Source organism: Pan troglodytes, chromosome 1, assembly GCF_028858775.2.
Source record: "Pan troglodytes isolate AG18354 chromosome 1, NHGRI_mPanTro3-v2.0_pri, whole genome shotgun sequence".
Taxonomy (NCBI): domain Eukaryota; kingdom Metazoa; phylum Chordata; class Mammalia; order Primates; family Hominidae; genus Pan; species Pan troglodytes.
The window spans coordinates 212,051,080-212,072,878 of NC_072398.2; the positions used below are offsets into that span (position 1 = coordinate 212,051,080).

The 21,799-nt window shown below is 41.2% G+C and overlaps 1 protein-coding gene across 23 annotated transcripts in view; it reads left to right on the top strand.

Moving 5' to 3' along the window:
- The window catches only part of UBR4 (ubiquitin protein ligase E3 component n-recognin 4), a 139,905-nt gene that overhangs the window by 64,939 nt on the left and 53,167 nt on the right, over positions 1 to 21,799 (top strand). For 7 of the 23 annotated variants that reach the window (XM_009449501.5, XM_054680001.2, XM_054679990.2 and 4 more), the window contains 15 exons: positions 307 to 370; positions 805 to 939; positions 1,935 to 2,109; positions 2,829 to 2,912; positions 3,002 to 3,142; positions 4,028 to 4,149; positions 4,845 to 4,956; positions 7,073 to 7,203; positions 7,326 to 7,503; positions 7,958 to 8,062; positions 9,622 to 9,759; positions 10,663 to 10,837; positions 19,788 to 19,884; positions 20,545 to 20,652; positions 21,125 to 21,241. In XM_009449501.5, coding sequence (XP_009447776.2) covers positions 307 to 370; positions 805 to 939; positions 1,935 to 2,109; positions 2,829 to 2,912; positions 3,002 to 3,142; positions 4,028 to 4,149; positions 4,845 to 4,956; positions 7,073 to 7,203; positions 7,326 to 7,503; positions 7,958 to 8,062; positions 9,622 to 9,759; positions 10,663 to 10,837; positions 19,788 to 19,884; positions 20,545 to 20,652; positions 21,125 to 21,241 — 1,882 coding nt within the window. The remainder of the gene's footprint in view (positions 1 to 306; positions 371 to 804; positions 940 to 1,934; positions 2,110 to 2,828; positions 2,913 to 3,001; positions 3,143 to 4,027; positions 4,150 to 4,844; positions 4,957 to 7,072; positions 7,204 to 7,325; positions 7,504 to 7,957; positions 8,063 to 9,621; positions 9,760 to 10,662; positions 10,838 to 19,787; positions 19,885 to 20,544; positions 20,653 to 21,124; positions 21,242 to 21,799) is intronic. The other 16 variants (XM_009449536.5, XM_054680031.2, XM_054680045.2 and 13 more) reach the window with 7 other exon arrangements.

Genomic DNA, 21,799 nt, shown 5'->3' on the forward strand with positions numbered 1-21,799 from the left:
AGTGATCCCTGCCACAGGCAGCAGAAGGAAGCACATTTATCCTCTTTGAGGAAGAAAAGCCCTGTCTTTGAGTTACGGATTATGAACATGGCCTCAGGTTGATCTCCGAGCAGGAGCCAGGTTTCTCCCGGCCTGTAACATAGGAAACGATATGCATGGTGCCTGTGGCAGGTCTTATTGTGCTTTGATTTTGTATTTGGCATTCATTAGCTGTCCCCAAGGTCCTCATGACTATAGTTTGCTTAGGCTAAAGCGCAAGGCGGAGAGAACGGTGTTGTACTCAAGCCAGGTTTTCTGTCTCCCCAGGCTGGTTGTGAGTTCTTTAGAAGCCCTGGAAAGCTGCTTTGCCGTTGGCCCAATCATCGAGAAGGCAAGTCACTTTTTCAAAGCACATGGAAGCTTTCTGAAGAGGCAGAAAGTCAGTGGAGTTGTCTGAGGCCCTGAGGCCTCGCAGCTAAAGAACATTTATAGTAGCATAATCTTGATTTGCTAAGAAGCTCCAGAGAAGTCTTCAGCTTAAGGCCTATGTCCTACTTTTCGGGCCCATAGTGAGCGTGTGTCATAGAATAGGATGCGTGTTGGTACAAGAACACTGTTCTGGGAATCATGAGCTTGGATTCCATGTCTTCCTCTGGTAAGAAGGAGGATTATAATTTCTGAAACTTTTTTTTTTTCTCTTTGCAGTCCATGGAGCATAACCTAGCCCTGGTGGCCTAGAAGGAAGGAAGGGCAGGCAGAGTGTAGATAGTTCATTCTGCCTTGAGTTGGTGGGGTTAGTGATAACCCTGCTGTCTTTTGCCTTAGGAGAGAAACAAGAATGCTGCTCAGGAGCTGGCCACTTTGCTGTTGTCCCTGCCAGCACCTGCCAGTGTCCAGCAGCAGTCCAAGAGCCTTCTGGCCAGCCTGCACACCAGCCGCTCGGCCTACCACAGCCACAAGGTAACTGTTCTCTCAGGGAAAGGAAATTGCAGTGCTGACAGGGAATCAAATAAGTTAGCTTTTCATTGTAAAGCAACAGCACAGCAAAGTAAGGTAGAGAGAGGATAGCATTCAGATTAGACCTACATTTTACAGAGTTTCTCCTGAGAAATTCTCAAGTGCCACTCAAAACCGAGGGTAAGCCAGTGACTGGGCCCCTGGTTTGTACTTATTTTTCTGTCACTCTAACAGGATCAACAAGACTTAAGAAAGAGAAGGAGGGATATTGAGCGTGGGTAGCCTTCTTGCTGGAAAAGGGTGAGGTGAGGGAGTCCCTCAGGAGATAGACTGCTAGTGTTTTCGCTCCCTCAGGTGTGGCACAGCATGAGAAGTGTACTGTACTTGTTGGTGAGACAAGTGTTGAATAGTTCTTGGAGTGCCACTGATGGGAACATCTGGGGAAAGAGGGTATCACTTATAAAAGAAAGGCATTGCCAAAGGAGACAAATTGGGCCAATTTCTGTAGATGGAAAAGATGAGAGTTCAGACCCCTGAGGAGGAAGGGCTCTGAGAGGAGCCATCAACCCAGAGCTTTGGTTAGCTTCTGTGCCTCCAACCCGGAGAACTGAGAAATGTGAGTTTAACCTGCTGAGTCTCTCAAGGAAAGACAATTTTGGAAACACTGTCCTTGGGTAATATGAATTTGCTAAGAAATGACTCTTCTATTGTAGGAGAAAGAAATCTAGCAGTTCTGGAGAACTGAGTAGATATGAATTTTCCCATCATACTTTGATACTGCAGGGTTTTTATTTTTTAATGACATTAATATTTTATGTATTAAGAAACTTAACTATATGGGGCTGCTTTGAAGATCTGTTGTAGGTGATTGGTGTTCATTGGCCTGTTCTCTTGAGAGGAGGTAATAATCCTGGTGATCTGCCAGCTTTTCTCTCCTCTTTGCTTTTGTACCCAGCTCTTGCTTATGGCTGACCCTCTGTGCTCCTGTTGTTTTATAGGATCAGGCCTTGCTGAGCAAAGCTGTGCAGTGTCTCAACACATCTAGCAAAGAGGGCAAGGATTTGGACCCTGAGGTGTTCCAGAGGCTAGTGATCACAGCTCGCTCCATTGCCATCATGCGCCCCAACAACCTTGTCCACTTTACGGAGTCAAAGCTACCCCAGATGGAAACAGGTGAACTTGGCCTCTGTGGCCGTGGTCCTGAGATCTGCTTCATATGCCTATTTACCCTCTCATTCTTACTGTTCTTACTGGCCTCTGACTGACTGCATGCCCAGAGACAGGGATTTTGCTTCCTGGTCTTTATACCTTGTAGGGCCTTTTGACATTGAGATTGTACAATTTTAAACACATTCTTTTTCCAGTGCTTATACTTTTGATTATCCTCGAGTTTATTTAGTGTTCTAGACATCAGATATAATCTGTCTCTGAAGTTATTACCTCTTAGGAGCTTCAGGGGAAAGCTAAGCTTGGTTGGGCCCTGGTTGCTTTAAAGCAACTATGGCATATCTTTCGCTTTCATGCCATTCTTTTGCCAGTGCTATTATTAATATGTATAGCAGCTTTCTCAGTGCTCAGTGCTGTTTCCTCATCTCCTCTTCTGTTGGCTGGGTAGCAAACCTGTTTTGTCATTGTCAAATTGAGTTGATTGCTGCCTTTACAATTCTGTGTTGTTTACATGCTCCCATATGCATCATCATTCTGTTCCTCCTTTTAATACTACAATCCCAGAATTATTCTAGAGAGATCTCTAGAATGTTCAGATGTTCCTCTACGTTTTAGAAGTTGAACAGTTGGAACTGAGATCTTTGAATCTGCGGTAAACATCCTATAATGCTCCCCGTTCTACTTAATTCTAACATACAATGTTTTCTGCGATATTCCTTTCCCAGACTGTTTTTTTCCTAGATGTGCCTGCTGGAGTCTAGGGATAGTTGGCATATTGATTGGGGCCCCACTTGAAACTCCCTCCCCAGGCAAGCTTCCTTGACCTGAGTTAACCTTAAAACAAATTAAATTCCATCTCAGATTTACCATCGTTGATAATTTTCTTTCTCCTGCTTAGAAGGAATGGATGAAGGGAAGGAACCGCAGAAGCAGTTGGAAGGAGATTGCTGTAGTTTCATCACCCAGCTTGTGAACCACTTCTGGAAACTCCATGCATCCAAACCCAAGAATGCCTTCTTGGCACCTGCCTGCCTTCCAGGTATGTTAAAAGGGATATTTGAATCTTGGTAATGAAGCCTGATGTAAGTTCTGTCTTTGAACAGCTATGACCGTTAGCCATTAGCTTTCATTCTTCATAATCCATTTCTTCCAGAACTCATAATTGGGAAGTAGAAGTCTGTGAGATAAATGCAATGTTCCTGAGACAGGAATTTAGCAGTGTGGCAGAGTGGGATTTTCTTCTACCATATCTTTTCATCGGGGTTGAATATTTTACATAAAGAGGCACTGTGTGTGTGTGTGTGTGTTTGTGTGTGTGTGTGTGTTTGTGTGTGTGTGTGTGTCTCCTCAGTGGTTTATAATTGTTTTTAAAAATCTTTGACAACTTGGCTTAAAGCCAGCTCAAAAGGCACAAGTATCTTGAGGATTATTCTATTTCTAAGCTATTTGGTCTCTAACTTCTTACACTGTTGAAAATTCAGATGGAAGAGTAAGGGTCTGAATAGCAATATAGAAAAGTAGGATGATCCTGGTGCTCATTCATGTTTGGAGGACACTTGGGTGGTAAACCTAAAAGGCAAGTCAAGGTCATGTTTTGTCATCACCTTAGTATCTGCCTTCCTCTTCATATGTCCTTGCCTTGTCTTTTGATATCCAGAGAGAGTGGACAGCTACTTATTTCTGTCACTCAAGATATCTGGAAAGACTTTTGAGGACAATTTGGGAGTTTAGGAAACTGTTAATGAAACAAATCATAAATAATACTGACAGGCTACTGTGTGTGAATGAGTGTGTATGTGAGTGTTTGTCATTTTGTTTGCATGACCTTTTACATGGAGATGAAAAGTTACACTTTTGTCTCAGACTCTCAAGTAGTTAGAGTTTTTTCCTCCAGATTTTCAAATAATGTTTGTCTCTCCTTTAGGACTAACTCATATTGAAGCTACTGTCAATGCTCTGGTGGACATCATCCATGGCTACTGTACCTGTGAGCTGGATTGTATTAACACAGCATCCAAGATCTACATGCAGATGCTCTTGTGTCCTGTACGTAGCATTACAATCCCAGAGAGCTCTCAGCAGCCAGGGAATATCTGGAAAATTGTTTTTAGCTTGCTAAGCTAATGAAATAAAATATATTCAAAGGAAGCTGAAGGGAATGAAGTTTCAAATATCAATAAAAGCTTTAAGATCTTACTCCATGGAAGAGAGAGATTTGGAAAGGGGATGGGCTTAGTCTTTCTTATTCAGTGCTGAATCACCAGGGACTAGCCTACTGCTTGCTACATAGTAAGTGCTAGGTAACTCGGTGAATTGTGACTTAAATGAGCACATGAATGAAAGTAGTACATCAAGATTTCTATTTCCAGTGACCCTTTCACAGAAGCTAAGTGTTAAAACTACTGATTTTAGCACAGAGCTAAGACGCGCACTGGGGGCTTGATCATCTGATAAAAAGCCAAAACCATTTGTAAGGGGCCAAAATGGCCTCAGGAGCAAATGACCTGCCAGTCCATCCCCAGGAACTGAGAGACAGGAGGTTAGCGAATGGCTCTTAATGTGTGCCAGAACAGGAAGGGGGGATTAACTTAACCTGCTGAACTTGGTCCGCTGGGTTGCAGGTGAGAGTAGAGAGGTATTCCACTTGCATGTGAGTGAGTGACCAAGAAAGGAAAGTGTTTTATAGAGAGTTTCATGAATAATATGAGAGCAAAGCGTGACAGTTTCCTTTTAAACCTCAGGATCCTGCTGTGAGCTTCTCTTGTAAACAAGCTCTAATTCGAGTCCTAAGGCCCAGGAACAAACGGAGACATGTGACTTTACCTTCTTCCCCTCGAAGCAACACTCCAATGGGTAATGTGAGGTCTGGGTTTAGGCTCAAGCCTGTATTTGGGAGGAGGGGAGAGAGGGAGGTACAGTAGCATTGGGCATGCTGCTCATGTTGACCAAGGTCCTGGAGACTTTATGTATCTGTCTTTTTTCTAATCCTACCTCACCCCATAAAGAATTTAGGTGGCACATCAAAATGTATATAGTAAGTAGGATAAAAATAAAGATTAAAGGCCATGGGAAAATAAAAGTACCATAGTAAAATCAAAATACAGAAAATTCACATCACAAAGGTCCTGCATGGTTGGTAAGCGAGGGTCTAATATTTGGCTGAAAGCCAATAGCCATAAGCAAATAGCCTATTTGGCTACTGGCTGAAAGCCGATAGCCATAAGAGCCATAGCAAAAATAAAATCACAGTGACCAAAGACAAAACAAAAACATAACTTTTCTTGGGATAGAAGCTCTTCATTAAATGTCCATTTTGTTGCCAAAGGGGCAGAATCCTTAGTGGACTTACCTACAATAAGTTGGATAGCAAATTTCACAGGAATTTCCCTCACAATACACTTGGACACAGTCAAGGGCATAACATTTTACGATTCAGTAAAAGCAATTCTAAAAGGTGTCTGAATAACAGAATTATATAATTCTGGTTACTTGGCTTGATTTAGAAGTAAATTTCAAATGAAAGTCACTATGTACTTTTAAATTTTCTTTCTTTCTTTCTTTCTTTCTTTCCTTTCTTTCTTTTTTCTTGCTTCCTTCCTTTCCTTTCCCTTCCTTCCTTCTTTTCTTTTCTCTTTATTTCTCTCTCTCTCTCTTCTTTTTTCAGAGTCTCACTGTGTCACCCAGGCTAGAGTGCAATGGTGCCATCTCAGCTCACTGCAATCTCTGCCTCCCTAGTAGCTGGGATTATAGGCGTGTGCCACCGCGCCCAGCTAATTTTTGTATTTTTAGTAGAGACAGGGTTTCACCGTGTTGGCCAAGCTGGTCTCGAACTCCTGACCTCAAATGATCCGCCCGCCTCGGCCTCCCAAAGTGCTAGGATTATAGGCGTGAGCCACTGCCTGGCCTGTACTTTTAAATTTTCTAATAGCAATATTATAAAGAGTAAAAAGTAAAATTGATTTACTAATTATTTAATCCAGTATATCAAATATTATATCTACATCTTGTCAATATAAAAAATTTATTAGTGAAATATTTTGCCTGTTTTGGTACCATTTTGGGAATCCAGAATGTATTTTACACTGGTGGCACATCTCCTTCTAGACAGCCATGTTTTAAGTGCTCAGTAGTCACATGTGGCTGGTGGACAGTGCACATCTAGAGGATTGTACACAACTTTGTGACTTTCAGAAAATCTTCCTTGCATATCATTTATCTTGCCTAAGCTTTTGGGTTAGGCAGCAGTTTGTGGCTCTTTTCTCTAGCAAGAACCTAGAGTGGAGATAGTTTATGTTTCTAACGGACATATTTACAAGCTTTAGCAATCCATCAAGTGGAAGGTGAGGTCTCTATCCTCTTCTGACAATTAGGAGTCTCACCTGGACATCTTCCTTATTAGAAGGCCTTCTCACCTTCACACAAAAGTGGGCACAGGCAGGACCTGCAGTGGTGTCCTTGGTTTCCAGTCAATGGTTTTACACTTCAATTCTGGTTCTTCTCATAGTAATTACGTAGTGTGAAAATCTCACTGACCTAGTTGTTTTAGAAAAAAATAGTGAAATAAATTCTAATCTGCCATGACAGACAAAAGGTAAAGATCCCAATCATATGATTTTTCCTGTCTTATCCAAGGTCTCCTGAGAGTTAGCGTGAGTTTGGGAGGCCTACTGGTTTTAGATCTCTCAGCTTTATGGAAATCCCTTTGGAATCCAAGGTTGTTTCCTTCACCAGCTGGAACATTTTATTTTTGTGGGGGGCAAGCTGTCGCAGCCAACTCCATCTTCCCAGATGCTGTAGGTCCAAGAAGTAAGAGAACAAGGCCAGGCATAGCATCCTGGAGTTCTCCCGCTAAAGCCCAGGGTGCTAGCTGGTAGCTTGTCTTGGGTTTTTGTTGCCACCTGACTTATGGCACCATGTGCCAAGGGAGGAAAGCAAGCACCTTCAGGTGACTGGGGTTTCTTTGACTCAGGAGACAAGGATGATGATGACGATGATGATGCAGATGAGAAAATGCAGTCATCAGGGATCCCGAATGGTGGTCACATCCGTCAGGAAAGCCAGGAACAGAGTGAGGTGGACCATGGAGATTTTGAGATGGTGGTGAGTCTCTGGCAGCAGGAGAAGGGGAGGAGGAGCTTCACAACTCTCCTCTAGCTCTTATTCAGTGGACTTCCAAAAGTTACCACTTACCATGGGACACTGACAGAGCTTTCTCTCTGCAGTCTGAGTCGATGGTCCTGGAGACAGCTGAAAATGTCAACAATGGCAATCCCTCTCCCCTGGAGGCCCTGCTGGCAGGCGCAGAGGGCTTCCCCCCCATGCTGGACATCCCGCCTGATGCAGATGACGAGACCATGGTTGAACTAGCCATTGCCCTGAGCCTGCAGCAGGACCAACAAGGTAGAAGGCCATGCCAAGAACAAAGCGGCCCATTGGCCTTGCACAGGAAAAGAGGGTTTGGCAGTTACTGATATCCAGCTGACTTAGTTTGTCCCCAGATTTGGGGAGAGGTTGATCTGGGTGAGAGCTGTTCAGAGATACAGGTGGAGAGTGAGAGGGATGTGGTGGGAATTTCAGTCTGAGTGCCAATCTCATAGTTTCTGCCAGTTTGGGTTATTTCCTCTTGAATCTTAGATTCCTCCAGCCTGTGTCCTGCCTGAGCTGAAGGAAGCATTCCACCGTCTCTGTAACTGAACTTGGTGGGTGGACAGCAGTGGCTGCTAGCTAACTTCCTCTAGGCCAGAGGGGGTCACATGCTGGTGTTTGGAGACTCTTGAGGGCAGCAGGTGGCCAAAGCAGCGCTGTGGATGGGACCTGGAGGGGATGTTGTGCTCACTCTCCACTTGTTTCCCAGGCAGCAGCAGCAGTGCCCTGGGCCTGCAGAGCCTGGGACTGTCCGGCCAGGCACCCAGCTCTTCCTCTCTGGACGCAGGAACCCTCTCTGACACCACAGCATCAGGTAACTGTCCACAGCAAGGAGCACGGCTCAGGGCCTCAGGACCCTCAGGCCTTGTTTCCACTGCTGTGAGAGTGTAATGGGCAGCTGCTTTGACAGGCCATTCTGGACTTCCTGCTTCTGCCTTGGCTTTAGAAAGATGGGTGTGGAGGGTGTAGTGCTGTGGCTCGGCCCCGCCGCGCACAGCTCCGCTTCCTCACACTTTGCATGCTGCCTGGCTTCAGCTACTTCCCCACGGAAAAGCCGAGAGAGCGGCATGCAGGCTGATCAGCTACAGGGCTTCCACTTCAGCTTCCAGCGTTCTTTGTCAGAGTTCTAACATTTTAGACAGTATTAAAAGAGAGACAAGAAATAGAACTCATACCTTTTACCTTTTTTATCTTCATTTGCAAATAAAAGGAGAGCTATAAGAAGCTAGATTATACTTCAGAATTCTTGTTCAGTGTGACCAACCATCAGGATCTGTGAGCTTGAGAGAGAGGGTTTTTATGGACAATTAAAATCTATAGCAAATCTCCAGAACTCATCTTCTCTTTATTTTCAATCTTTTCCCTAATCTGATTAAAAAAAAAATGTTTCCTGAATAGAGAGTTGGACCAAATGGAGATACCTGGTCAACCCCTGAGTAATTTAAGGGTTGATTTATAGTTTTTTAGACTGATGCTTCCTTGTGTTTGTTTTTTTTCTTTTCTTTTGGAAGTTTTAGCCTGGGTAGATAAGAAAGGGAGAGAGCGGCTGGCCCCACCTGCTGCCATGGCTTGTTGCTTTTCTCAGGTCTCTTTAGTTGCTGTCATTTCAGGCTCTGAGGTTGCTGTTGTGTTGTGCCAGTCGTGTTCCTGCTGTGCTCTGTGGCTGTCTTGGCTTTCCTCCCCCATGTATCTCATCCAGCATTTTCCTCCTGTCTCAGCTCAGCCCTGATCCTGGATGCTGTGGCTGTCTCTGGGGAATTTCCTTGCTTCATTATTAGCATCTGATGAGGATGATTAGGAGGTGTGAAATTTCCCAATGAGCTCCCCTCTGGACCACTTGCTAAAAAAACCAAAACAGGGTTGATTCAAGAGCTCATGCTAAGTGATTTCCTAACATAAGCAAAAATTGACTGATTTCAAAACAAGTCTCATTAAAATTCAGAGTTCTATGCTTTGAATGGTAATGGCTAGTTTCAGATCTCTCAGCAGGTGTCAGTAACACCTAAACAATGGTGACCATGAAGCATTTTAGCTAGAAAACTCAGCGTCCATGTCACAGATTCTTACTGAATCTCTGCACTGTTCTACTTGCACTGTAATGTAAAACAGTGAAGGAAATACCCAGTGAACTGGGTTTTCTTCACTCCTGTCTAAGTACTGTTTGCAATGCACCGTGTATAGTGTTTGTTCCTGTTAGTGATTAACCAGCAAAGCAAATCTCTCCCTTTTTTCTTTGACGACAGGATATATAAACTGCATTGTGTCCTGTGCACTATGTGGTTTGATGCTTTCATCCCAAGGAGGGGTTTTTTTGTTTTTTGTTTGTTTGTTTGTTTGTTTTTTAACCTGTAACAGCTCTCGTTACTCTCTCAGCTCCAGCCTCAGACGACGAGGGCAGTACAGCAGCGACAGATGGTTCTACCCTTCGGACCTCTCCTGCTGACCATGGTGGTAGTGTGGGCTCGGAGAGCGGGGGCAGTGCAGTGGACTCAGTGGCTGGCGAGCACAGTGGTAATGTGCCATGTCGGGGGTCCTGTCTCCTTGGGCAGAGGGTGGGGACAAAACAGGAATCTCTGCCTGGGTCTTGGGGTTGGTTTTTGCAAAGAAAAGTTATAGAGACTCATTGAAAGTCTTGTGGACTCTCTGAAAGTCTTGTGGAATTCATTTGGCCTCAGTTTTCGAGTTTCAAATGTTTAGTGGCTTAAGCTCAGGGGGTTAGTATTGAAATATTTTACAGATATTTACTAATTATCTGTTAGTGGAAAAAAAGCAATGACATGCGTAAGTCTTTTTTTTTCCTCTCTGAAACTGCGATAATATGCATAATTATAAGTCATGATTAGCCTAAAACAGTTATTATGTGACCTTGAAACCCATTATCCTATGGTTTCTCCTCCTCATTTATTTGGGGAAGGGTTTTTTTTAAGCGATCTTATTGTTAATGATCTGATGTGTTAACATAGCAGACCATCCCCACAGTCTACTAGCTGATGAGGTGGGGCTCTAGAATGAGGGAACATGACAAAGCCATTTTGGTTTGACCTTCCATATCAGTCTGTGGTTAGCAATTGGATACAATTTTTACAGAGGAGATTAAGAGCAGCTGATAATTTCTAGATTCCCCTATCAGTGTATGTTTCCTCTGAAGTATGAGATATAAATGTATTAGCATCTGAGATTAAGATCATTCATATAGGTGGGTCTTACGTACTGGGGAAGGGTGAATGGCTACTGTGAGAGTGATTTAACATAGTGCTGTGGGGTCTTACTTAGCTTTACATATAAGACAAAAATGCTACCAGTTATTGTCTAATGCTATCAGTTACTGTCTAACTATTGCTGCTGCTTTAGAATGCACTGGGTTCCTTCATGCTTTGGGAGTTGATTTGTGCTTTTTAAACCATTTCCCTCTAGTATCTGGCCGGAGCAGTGCTTATGGCGATGCTACAGCTGAGGGGCATCCGGCTGGACCAGGAAGTGTCAGCTCAAGCACTGGAGCCATCAGCACTACCACTGGGCACCAGGAGGGAGATGGCTCTGAGGGAGAAGGAGAAGGAGAAACTGAAGGAGATGTCCACACTAGCAACAGGTCAAGACCTAGTCCTTCACAGTTAAGAGGCTTGCCTATCTGAGACTATTTCAGGAATAGTAGGACTGATCAATTGCAGGAGGTAGAGTAGTGATAACAGCATATTTCTTTTGAAATATAAAGGTGTAAACTTCTGAAACAGTTTAAAGTCTTAGGAAGTGCTCTAGGTCTGTCTTTGTCTTCGATTTATATTAATTACGGAGAGAATAGAAAGTGGTCTTTCTCTTAAGGCTCCTCTAAATATCTTAGTAACTGTAAAGTGATTGTCATAAAAACATGTCTTCCTTACTCAAATCTTTCCAGTTTCATCAATATCCGTACACTCAATATATGGCATCCTCTTTACAAATGGCACCGCTGGAGGCTCAACATTTAGGTATACGTATTAGGTGTTCTAGAAGCGCTCCTTGTTCAGCATGTTTGTAAGGTAAAGGAGAAATAAGACATAGCAAATATATGCATATGGCTAGAAATACCAGTGGTGGAGCATTTTGAAATTGAAAGTGGTCTATAAAATCCTAATCCATTTTTGTGTTGGGGTTTAGTACTAGATGGTGAAGTGAATGTATTCTTAACCCAGAGATAACTAGAGAAATAGAAGAAAAACCTGAAAATAAGACTCATGATACAATGTTTGTTGAATTTGTTGAGGTCAGCAGTTGTTACATTAGTGTAAAAATAGTAAGTCAGAATTTTTTTTTTTTTTTTTTTTTCGAGACAGTGTCTCCCTCTGTCACCCTGGCTGGAGTGCAGTGGTGTGAACACTGCTCACTGCAGCCTCAACCTCCCAGGCTCAGGTGATTCTCCTACCTCAGCCTCCCGAGTTGCTGGGACTACAGGTGTGCGGTACCACGCCCGGCCAATTTTTGTATTTTTTGTAGAGATGGAGTTTTGCCATGTTGCCCAGGCTGATCTGGAACTCCTGAGCTCAAGTGATCTGCTCACCTCCACCTCCCCAAGTGCTGGGATTACAGGTGTGAGCCACTGTACCTGGCCCAGAATTTTGAACTATATGATTTCTATCAGGTAAAAAAAATGGTGCCTGATGCAGTCAGGCGTCAGAGACATTTAAAGGGGGCATCAAAGAGTGCCTTCCACGTTGCCCGAATCCTACTGCTTGAACGTAAGAATCCTACTGCTTGAACGTAAGCCGCTTAACATCTCTGGATGAATTTCTCTGGTTCTGTTAATAGATGATATTTTGATAGAGTTTTAAAAAAATCTTCTAACATTTTTCTTAATGTGATTTCTAGGTTAATTCCCTTACGTTCAGTTAATTTGGTCTCTATGATTTTTTAAAAAATTTACTTTAACATTTAAAATCCAGCCTGCTTTTGTCTTCTATTTGATATAGTTGAGTTCATTTATAATTAATGTTGATTGCTAACAGATTTGGAATGGATGTATGTTATTACTTTGTGCTTCTTATTTGTTCTATGTGTGTCCTTTTCTTTGTGGCCTTCTTTTGAGTTGACTTGCTAGTTTTTTCTTCCTGTTTCTTTCCTTTTTCCCTCCAACTCTGCAAGTTTGGAAGTTGTTTACTCTGTTTTTAATCTTTCAGTGGTTATACTATGCATTTTAACATGCATACTTACCTTATCCAAAATGAAATTTAACTAATAGCTGTACCTTCTTCCTGAAGAATATGAGGATCTTAGAAGACTTTACTCCTTTGTGTGTTTTAACTTTTTTAATGTCTTCTTAAAGCCTTTAGGATTTTATAGTTTATAAGGTCAGTGTTTGTTAAAGTTTTACTCATATGTTTACCATTTTCTGTGCCTAACATTTCTTTATGCCTCTGAGACCTCCCATCCAGGATTATTTTTTTCCTAAACGATATCATTTAGATTTTCCTTTAGGGAGGTTTTCTGGTTTACACTATCTCAGATTTTGTTGGTCTGGAAATACCTTTATTGAACTTACGTTTGGGGATGTATTTTTGATGGGTATAAAATTTTGTGTTGGCAGCACCCCCGACCTCCCCAGTTGAAAATGGTATTCTGTTATTTCCTCACTTTTGTTATTTCCAATGAGAAATCACCTCCTATTTTAACTGTTGCTTCTTTGAAAGTAATGTCTTTACTGCTGCTCTTAAGATCTTCATTTGTCATTATTTTTGCAGTTTTACCAGGATATGTGATTTATTTCTTTACATTTATTTTGCTTAGTAGTCTTTGGGACTCTTGGATGTGTGGGCTAGTGTCTTTTATTTTGGAAAAATCTCATCTATTAATCATATCAGATATTCTTTTTGTCTTATTTTCTGTTATTTCAGTTATTTTCTGGGATTTCAGTTAAATAGATGTGAGAACATCATATTCTCTTCTTCATGTCTCTTAAAATCTCTTTTTCTTTTGTGTTCCTCGTGCTTAATTATTTATAAATTTCTTGATCTATTTGAGTAGCATTAAAAGACATCAAATAGGAATAAATTTGAAAGATATGTAAGACTTCTACTCGGAACACTGTACAATCTAAGGGAAATTAAAGACCTAAATAAGTGAAGAACTACATCATGTTTATGGATTGAAAGACTCATTGTGAAGATAATTGTCTTCAAATTGATATAGAGCCATATAATCCTAGTCATAAATTTTGGCTGGAGTTATGTGTTAAAATTGACAAGTTGATACTAACATTTATGTCTATTAGCCAAGGCAATATTGAAGAAAATTCATAAAGTTAGAGGACTTTATAGAATTATAGCTTATTATAAAGCTATGGTAATTAAGACAGTGTGATAATGGTATGAAGATAGACAAATAGATTAGTGGAATGGGCTGGAGTTCAGAAACAGCTTCACACATACCTGGTCATCTGATTTATAACAAAGGTGACACTTACGTACAATGGAGGAAAGGAGGGTTTTTTCAATAAATAATAATGGGTCAGCTGGAAACGCACATAGAATAAAATGAATCTTGACCTGATCTTATATGCAAAAATCAGTTGAATTATAGATGTAAATACAAAGAGTAACACTTTATTGCCTTTAAAAGACAAAATGTCTTCATAACTTGGGTTTGGCAAAGATTTATTGAATAGGACACAAAAGCATTAAAAGGAAAAAAAACCTATAAACTGGACTATATTCTCAGCAGCTATTCATTTTCTCCTCCCCTCTTCTCAGTGTTAAGATTTCAGTTAGGTAGTTTTCCTTATAGGCTCCTAGGCTAGAGTGGGGTCGGGGGTGCAGGTGCAGGGGAGAGTGTGAAGGGAAGTCATGTATTACAGTTTACTTTTAAAATGAGGGTATAGCCTTCTGTGGTTCTTCTGTGAGGTTCTCTTTGAAGACCTTCCCCACTGTCCACAGAGGAGGTCTAAAGAAAAAAAAAAAATGAAGACCTTCCCCACTTGAGGAAGATCCTTTGCTTTTATTTCTATTCCAAATGCCCTGTGAGGTCCTGGCAGCCAGGAGGTCAAGTTGCCTTCAGAACATCTTGGCCTTAACTTTTCAAATTTCAGATTTCCTAAACTTTGTCTCTGAGTTCTGCTTACATCTTTGGCCAGTAACTTTTTAATTGCTAGTGAGCTCATTATTACTTTTATTTTGACTATGTATCTGATAATCTTTCTTAGTTTACTTATTCTTGTTGTTTCTTGTTTCGTTTTCTTTTAAGACAGTCTCACCTGCCCAGGCTGGTGTGCACAATCATAGCTAACTGCAACCTTGAATGCCTAGGCTCAAGGACTCCTCTTGCCTCAGCCTTCTGAGTAGCTAGGCACATGCCACCATGCCCAGCTATTTTTATTTATTTATTTATTTATTTTTGAGACAGAGTCTCACTCTGTTGCCCAGGCTGGTGTGCAGTGGCACAATCATAGCTCATTGCAACTTCAAATGCCTAGGCTCAAGGAATCCTCCTGCCTGAGTAGCTAGGTGCATGCCACCATGCCCAGCTGTTTTTAATTTTTTTTTTTTTTTTTTTGGAGACAGAGTCTCACTCTCTTGCCCAGGCTGGAGTGCAGTGGTACAATCTCAGCTCACTGCAATCTCCAGTTCCCAGGTTCAAGCAATTCTCAAGCCTCAGCCTCCTGAGTAGCTGGGATTACAGGCATGTGCCACCACACCTGGCACCCAGCTAATTATTGTATTTTTAGTAGAGACAGAGTTTTGTCATGTTGACGGGGCTGGTCTCGAACTCCCAACCTCAGGTGATCCACCCACCTTGGCCTCCCAAAGTGCTGGGATAACAGGTGTGAGCCACCGTACCCAGCCTAGTTTTTTTTTTTGTTGAGACAGCATCTCACTATTGCCCAAGCTGGTTTTGAACTCCTGGCCTCAAGTGATCTTCCTGCCTCAGCCTCCCAGTGTTGGGATTACAGGTGTGAGCCACTGCACCCAGCTCATTTATTTATTCTAATGATAGATTCTAGTGGATTTTCTGTATCCACAATCTTATCACCTGCAAATAACAGTTTAACTTTTTTTGTTCCAATCTTTATACTTTTTAATTTTCTTTTCTTGCCTTATTGCATTGGCTAAGACCTCTTGTACAATGTTGAAAGAAGTGATGATGATGAACATTATCTCATTCCCAAACTCAGGGTGTAAAGGTTCAATACTTTCTCATTAAGTATGATGTTAGCACAAGGGTTTTTTATGGATATTTATCAGATTAAGGAAATTTTGTTCCTAGTTTGCTGGGAGATTTTTATCTTAAATGGGTTTTTCAAGATTTCCAGTTTCTTATGTTTCATGTATTGAATCACTTATATGGTTTTTCTTCTTTATTTTGTTTAAGGTTATAGATTACATTAATTGATTTTTCTATTATTAAGCCTATTTAGTCATGATGTATTTTCCTTTCTATCATGTGACCTGATTTGCTAATTTTTAGTTTAGGCTTAAAATTTTTCTTTGAGATGTCTTTGTCAGGGATTGGTATTCACATTATTCTGGCATCATACAATAAGTCGGGGCATGATCCCCTTTTCTCTTGCTCTAGAAGAGTTTGTATAAGATCAGTATTATTTCTTCCATAAATTCTTAGAGAAGTTCACCAGTCAGTGAAGTCATCTGAGTCTGGACTTTATTTAAGGGAAGATTTAAAATTAGGTTTATTCTTTAAATGCTAGAGAATTATTTTTATTTATTTTGGTTTCAATTTTGGTATATCGTATTTTACAAGGAATTTGTTGATTTTATTAAAGTTGTCAGTTTTACTGGCGTGAGCCTGTTCATATATTTTTCTCTCATCTTTTTAATGTCTTGACAATCTGTAGTGATTTGCTTTTTTTCATTTCTGACAATAGTAACTTATTCTTTGTCAGTCTTGCTCTAGGGGTTATCAACTTTATTTGAAAGAATTGGCTTTTCGTTCTGGTTTTTTTCTGTTGTATGTCTGCTTTCTATTCTTGCATTTTATTATTTCCTTTCTTTTACTTACTTTTTTTTTTTTTTTTTTTTTTTACCATTTTTTACTTTTTTTGTTGTTGTTGTTGTTCTATTGTTCCTGTTCTATTTCTGGCTCATGAGATACAAACCTAAATCATTTAATCATATGTATTTTAAACCTACTTTAAAAATACATATTCAGCCAGGTCCGGCGGCTCACACCTGTAATCCCATCACTTTGGGAGGCCGAGGCAGGCTGATCACTTGAGGCCAGGAGTTCAAAACCAGCCTGCCCAACATAGCAAAACCCTGTCTCTACTGAAAATATAAAAATTAGCCTTGTGTGGTGGCGTGCACCTGTAATCCCAGCTACTTGGGAGGCTGAGATAGGAGAATGGCTTGAATGTGGGAGGTGGAGGTTGCTATGAGCCGAGATCACGCCACTGCACTCCAGCCTGGGTGACAGAGTGAGACTCTGTCTCCAAAAAACAAACAAACAAAAAACCATATTTGAAGCAATATATTTTTCTCTAAAATTCCATCTTAATCTTGCTTTGGCTGCAGCTCACATATTTTGATAATGTTGTGTTTTGATAATGTTGTATTTTCATTGCTGTTCAATTCAAATTATTTTCTAAATTCTGTTGTAATTTAGTCTTTGGCCCATGGGATATTTAAAAGTACGTTACTAAATTTCTAAACATTTGGGAATTTTCTAGTTATCTTTTTGTTATTGGTTTATATTTTAATTTTACCATGGTTGGGAACATACTGGGTGATTGTAGATTTTTTTGTTTGTTTGTTTTTTGAGACGTAGTTTCACTCTTGTTGCCCAGGCTGGAGTGCACTGGCATGATCTTGGCTCACTACAACCTCTGCCGCCCGGGTTCAAGCGATTCTCCTGCCTCAGCTTCCCAAATAGCCAGGATTACAGGCATGCGCGACCATGCCCGGCTAATTTTGTATTTTTAGTAGAGATGGGGTTTCTCCATGTTGGTCAGGCTGGTCTTGAACTTTTGACCTCAGATGATCTGCCCACCTTGGCCTCCCAAAGTGCTAGGATTACAGGCATGAGCCACCGTGCCCGGTGGATTGTAGATTTTTTTTGAAATCTCTTGAGACTCATCACTGCTTCTAAAATGGTGTTATATCTTAGGATTTTCATTTGTTTTTAAGAGTAGGGTAAATTTAGGTAACCTAGCCATATTGACAATGGAATTCTCTATAGTGGTTTTAAATTAACCTTTTTTCATGAATAAGTTAATTAAATAATTGGTTAATGAATTACTTAAAAAAATTTTGGTTTTATTTTCAGTTTTTGCTTGGTTGAAACATGAATTATTTTAAATAAAACAATTTTACTTTAAGTCACTAAAGAAAAGGAAACTGCAGTTTTTGGTGCTGTGTTTACTTTTTTTTTTTTTTTTTTTAAGTTTCAAGAGTACTGTGTAAGAGTTTGAAAATAGGTTGGGTATGATGACTTAAACCTGTAATCCCAGCACTTTGGGAGGCTGAAGTGGGAGGATCTTTTGAGCCTAGGAGTTTGAGATCAGCCTGGGCAACATAGGGAGACCCTGTCTCTACAAAAAATAAAAAAATTAGCCTGGCATGATGGCATGCGCCAGTGGTACCAGCTACTCAGGAGGCTGAGGTGGGAGGATCTCTTGAGCCCAGGAAGTCAAGACTGCACTGAGCTGTGATTGTGCCACTGCACTCCAGCCTGGGCAACAGAGTGTCCCAGGCTCAAAAAAAAATGACAAAATGAATGAATGAATGATGTTTGAAAATACTCTGCTGTGATCTTGGTCCAAGTCTAGACTCTGCTCATTTTGTTGACTTTTTTCTTCGTGTGTGTATTCACTTGTATGTTCTCCAAATCTGAAGATATTAATCCATCTCAAAACAAATCCGTCTTATGTTTTATGTTCAAACTATTGAACTGCTGCTGTCATCTCACCTTTCCTCACTTGTATCTTGTTCATCTTTGAGCAATTCTTAAACGTTTGTAGTCCCCACCTAGCTTGGCTAATTATTAACAGACACATGCGTGGTATTCTGAAGAACAGTTAGCTCATTCCTTTGAGTTCTTTTTAGAATGACAATAATTTATAATTCACGTAAGACCCCGTACTTTCTTTCATTCGTTCTATTTTTAGAGACAGGGACTTGCTCTGTTGTTCAGGCTGGAGTGCAGTGGCATGATCATGGCTCACTGTAACCTTGAACTCCTGGGATCAAGTGATCTTCCTGAGGCAGGACTACAGGCACGTGGCACCACGTCTGGCTAATTTTTAAATTTTTTGTAGAGATGAGGTCTTGCTATGTTTCCCTGGCTGGTCTTGAACTCCTGCCTCAGCCTCCAAGTGTTGAAAGACGTGAGCTACCACACCCAACCCTAGACCCTGTACTTTCATCCAGACTTGTATTACTTTGAAAATATTCTGGGCTGGGGACAGTAGCTCACTTCAGCTCTGTTGCCCAGGCTAGAGTGCAGTGGTGTGATCATAGCTCACTGCATCTTTGAATTCCTGGGCTCAACCAATCCTCCCTTCTTAGTCTCCTGAATTGCTGGGATGATAGGCACACCACCATGTCCAGCTATTTTCTTTAAAACAATTTTTTTGGTCCTTTTTTGTATTTAAAAACATTTTGTTTTTAAGAAAAGAAAAATATCCAATATTCTGGATACCTGCTAAGATATGTAACACATGCAAATCACACATTAAAAAAAATAGGTGTGTGTAAGATAATAGATTATCTTAGAAATAATCTCAAGATAAAAATGAGACAAGGACCATTTACTAATTATGAAAGTGAATCCATTGATTTATTCAGCAACTAGATTCTTAATCTGTATGAGATTGTGTATTAGGTGAGACTAGCAACCAAATTGTCAGTGGGACCTTAATTAATTTTCATCATCCTCTTGAATCAGCATATTAGCTAGAGATCCAGGGGCACATACTTAGTACAGAAGGTCAGCTGTATATCTGCAGATGAAGGCTAGGTAATGGCCAGTTGATTATACGGGAAAACTCATGGGTCCAGTAGGACAGTGTGGCATTGAAACAGAACATTATATTAGGAAGATGGTGGACAAGGTGTGAGAGAGTAGAGCAGTGACTGGACTTTATAAGAATTTGGGAAACGTGAGAAAGAAAGGGCTGGGTCACTGTGCAGCTGGGTGATAATAGAATTTGTATATAGCAGAATTCTAGAAAATAATGTCTGGAGGCAGAATAGGGCCACATATTAGAAAAAAGCCATAAATCTTGCAGTTGGGGGTTTGATTTTGAAACTGAGAACTACTAGGGCCTGGAGGCTTGGGAAATACTTTGAACTTCCCTGTAGTAGGATTTAATTCAGTGCCATCAGTTGTATTTTAGAATAGTTTCACTTTCTTTTAACAGAGTGGGATCTCTCCTTCTGTGTTGCTGACTGGCATACCGATTAGGCAGTTCTTAACTTTTTTTTTTTAATGCTGGAGATTGTTCCTAAGCATTAGGCTTCTTGTTGACCTTGGTAGCAGGGTGGGGGTGGGGAGGGAACTGTATTCAGCTGTGTCCTGTTGGAGTACAGCTCATGTTTTCTATCTTTTCCCCACCCTTTTAGGCTGCACATGGTCCGTCTAATGCTGTTGGAGAGATTACTGCAGACCCTGCCTCAATTACGAAACGTTGGCGGTGTCCGGGCCATTCCATACATGCAGGTATCTCTTAGCTCACCTGGATCTCTGTCAGGTCATGATTGGACCGTCCTTAAGCATGCCCACATCTCTCTTCCAGAGGACCTGGAAGCCTTTGTTTGGTGTTAGGCCACAGAATAATGAAATCTAATTTTTGAGCTACAAATTATAGCTCTTCATTTTATAAATGAGAAAGCTAAGGGTCAGAGAATTTTTTAAATGCACAAGTTCATCCAGGTAGTTATTGACAGAGCCAGTGCAAAAGCCCACTTCTGAGATTCTGAGTCTCTAGTCTTTATGTTGATATTAGAGTGTGGGCCAATAGCTGTTCTTCCACTCACTAGCTGTCTTCCTCAGAGGCAAAACTGTTCTTTAATTCTTAGTTTGGTGAACCACCCTTTCTCAAGCTACTTTGCTTGGATATAATATAGGTTAGTCCATTAATTTTACAAACTTTTTACAAAACATTTTTTTGTAATGTCAAGTGTGGCATATATCAGAATTTGACTTTTCTGACTCTGAACACTGAAGCTTTGGATACCTGGAATTTAGAACGCTATAATGGATTACAGTTATGATTGATAGGGATGTCAGGAAGATTAGGATTTCTTCTGAAACACCCCGTATTTCAAGTCGTTCTTCTTTAGGAAATTGGGTTTTGTGTTTTCTCTCTTTGACTTCTAGGTCATTCTAATGCTCACTACAGATCTGGATGGAGAAGATGAGAAAGACAAGGGGGCCCTAGACAACCTACTCTCCCAGCTTATTGCTGAGTTGGGTATGGATAAAAAGGTAAAATCTGAGAGGCAGACTGTGTGAGAAACAGGATTGGCTGAGATCCTTTCTCAGGTTCCCATTCGTTTCATAGAGGAACTTCACCTCGTTTCAAGGGGTAACCATCCACTGAGGCCTCCAGTTCTGTTGAGTCAACAAAAGCGTATTCAGGGCCTGCTTTGGCCCGAGCATAGTTTTGGACCCTGAGCATAGTTGAGGGCAAAGATGAAGTTCTTACCCTCATGGCCCTTTTGTGCTCAGTGAGGTGAGAACATTAAATTAGTTGTTCGTATCTTAATATGGCCTCCTAAGTGTATTGGGCTCTAGGTACCCCAAGTATAGTCCATGGATATACTGGGGGTTGTTTTGTGTCTGATTCAATCTGAGGAACATTTTAGGGCTGATGGGCTTGACTTGAAGGGATCTTGTTCAGAGGATGCCTCAAGCATCGCGTAAGTAGAGGTTTCTGGACTTATGCTTTGGCCTGCAGGATGTCTCCAAGAAGAATGAGCGCAGCGCCCTGAATGAAGTCCATCTGGTAGTAATGAGACTCCTGAGTGTCTTCATGTCCCGCACCAAATCTGGATCCAAGTCTTCCATATGTGAGGTATTTTTGCTTTGGGTTCATGGGTTTGGGGAAAGGTAAGCAGATTGTCTGCGTAGTGCTAGGGCCAGCGCAGGGGTGGTAGTCCTCTGTAAGAATAAAGCCATTGTTCCCTGAGGGGAGTAAGATTCTAAGCTGTCACCTTTTCAAGAGCAGAACCTCCACCTTTTCCCGAATCCCTTCCAAGCTCTGGTCTTTGCTAACAATCCCTCCAATGGAGGGGTTAAAGGGTTTGGAAGTTCCATTATTGAAGAGCAGGGCTCTCTTCTGCAAGGCACAGAGTGGCTAAGAGGATTCCCCTAGTGTATGTTGCTATAAGGTATGGTAATAAAGCAGAGAGAAAGCAATGTGTGTGTGGTGAAAGGAGATTAGCACAAAGCAGAGAAGGTAGAAATTGAGGCTGAACTGCATCCAATCTTAATGAGCTTAGGGAGCTGTGGGGTTTGCTGGGATTTGCAAGGCTCTTCTAATGGTCTTATTTACAGTAGCTTTTCTCCTTTTTTATGCATGTGATCACTCACCCCCAACTCCTTTGGAAGCTAGTTCTATGGAAGACTCTAC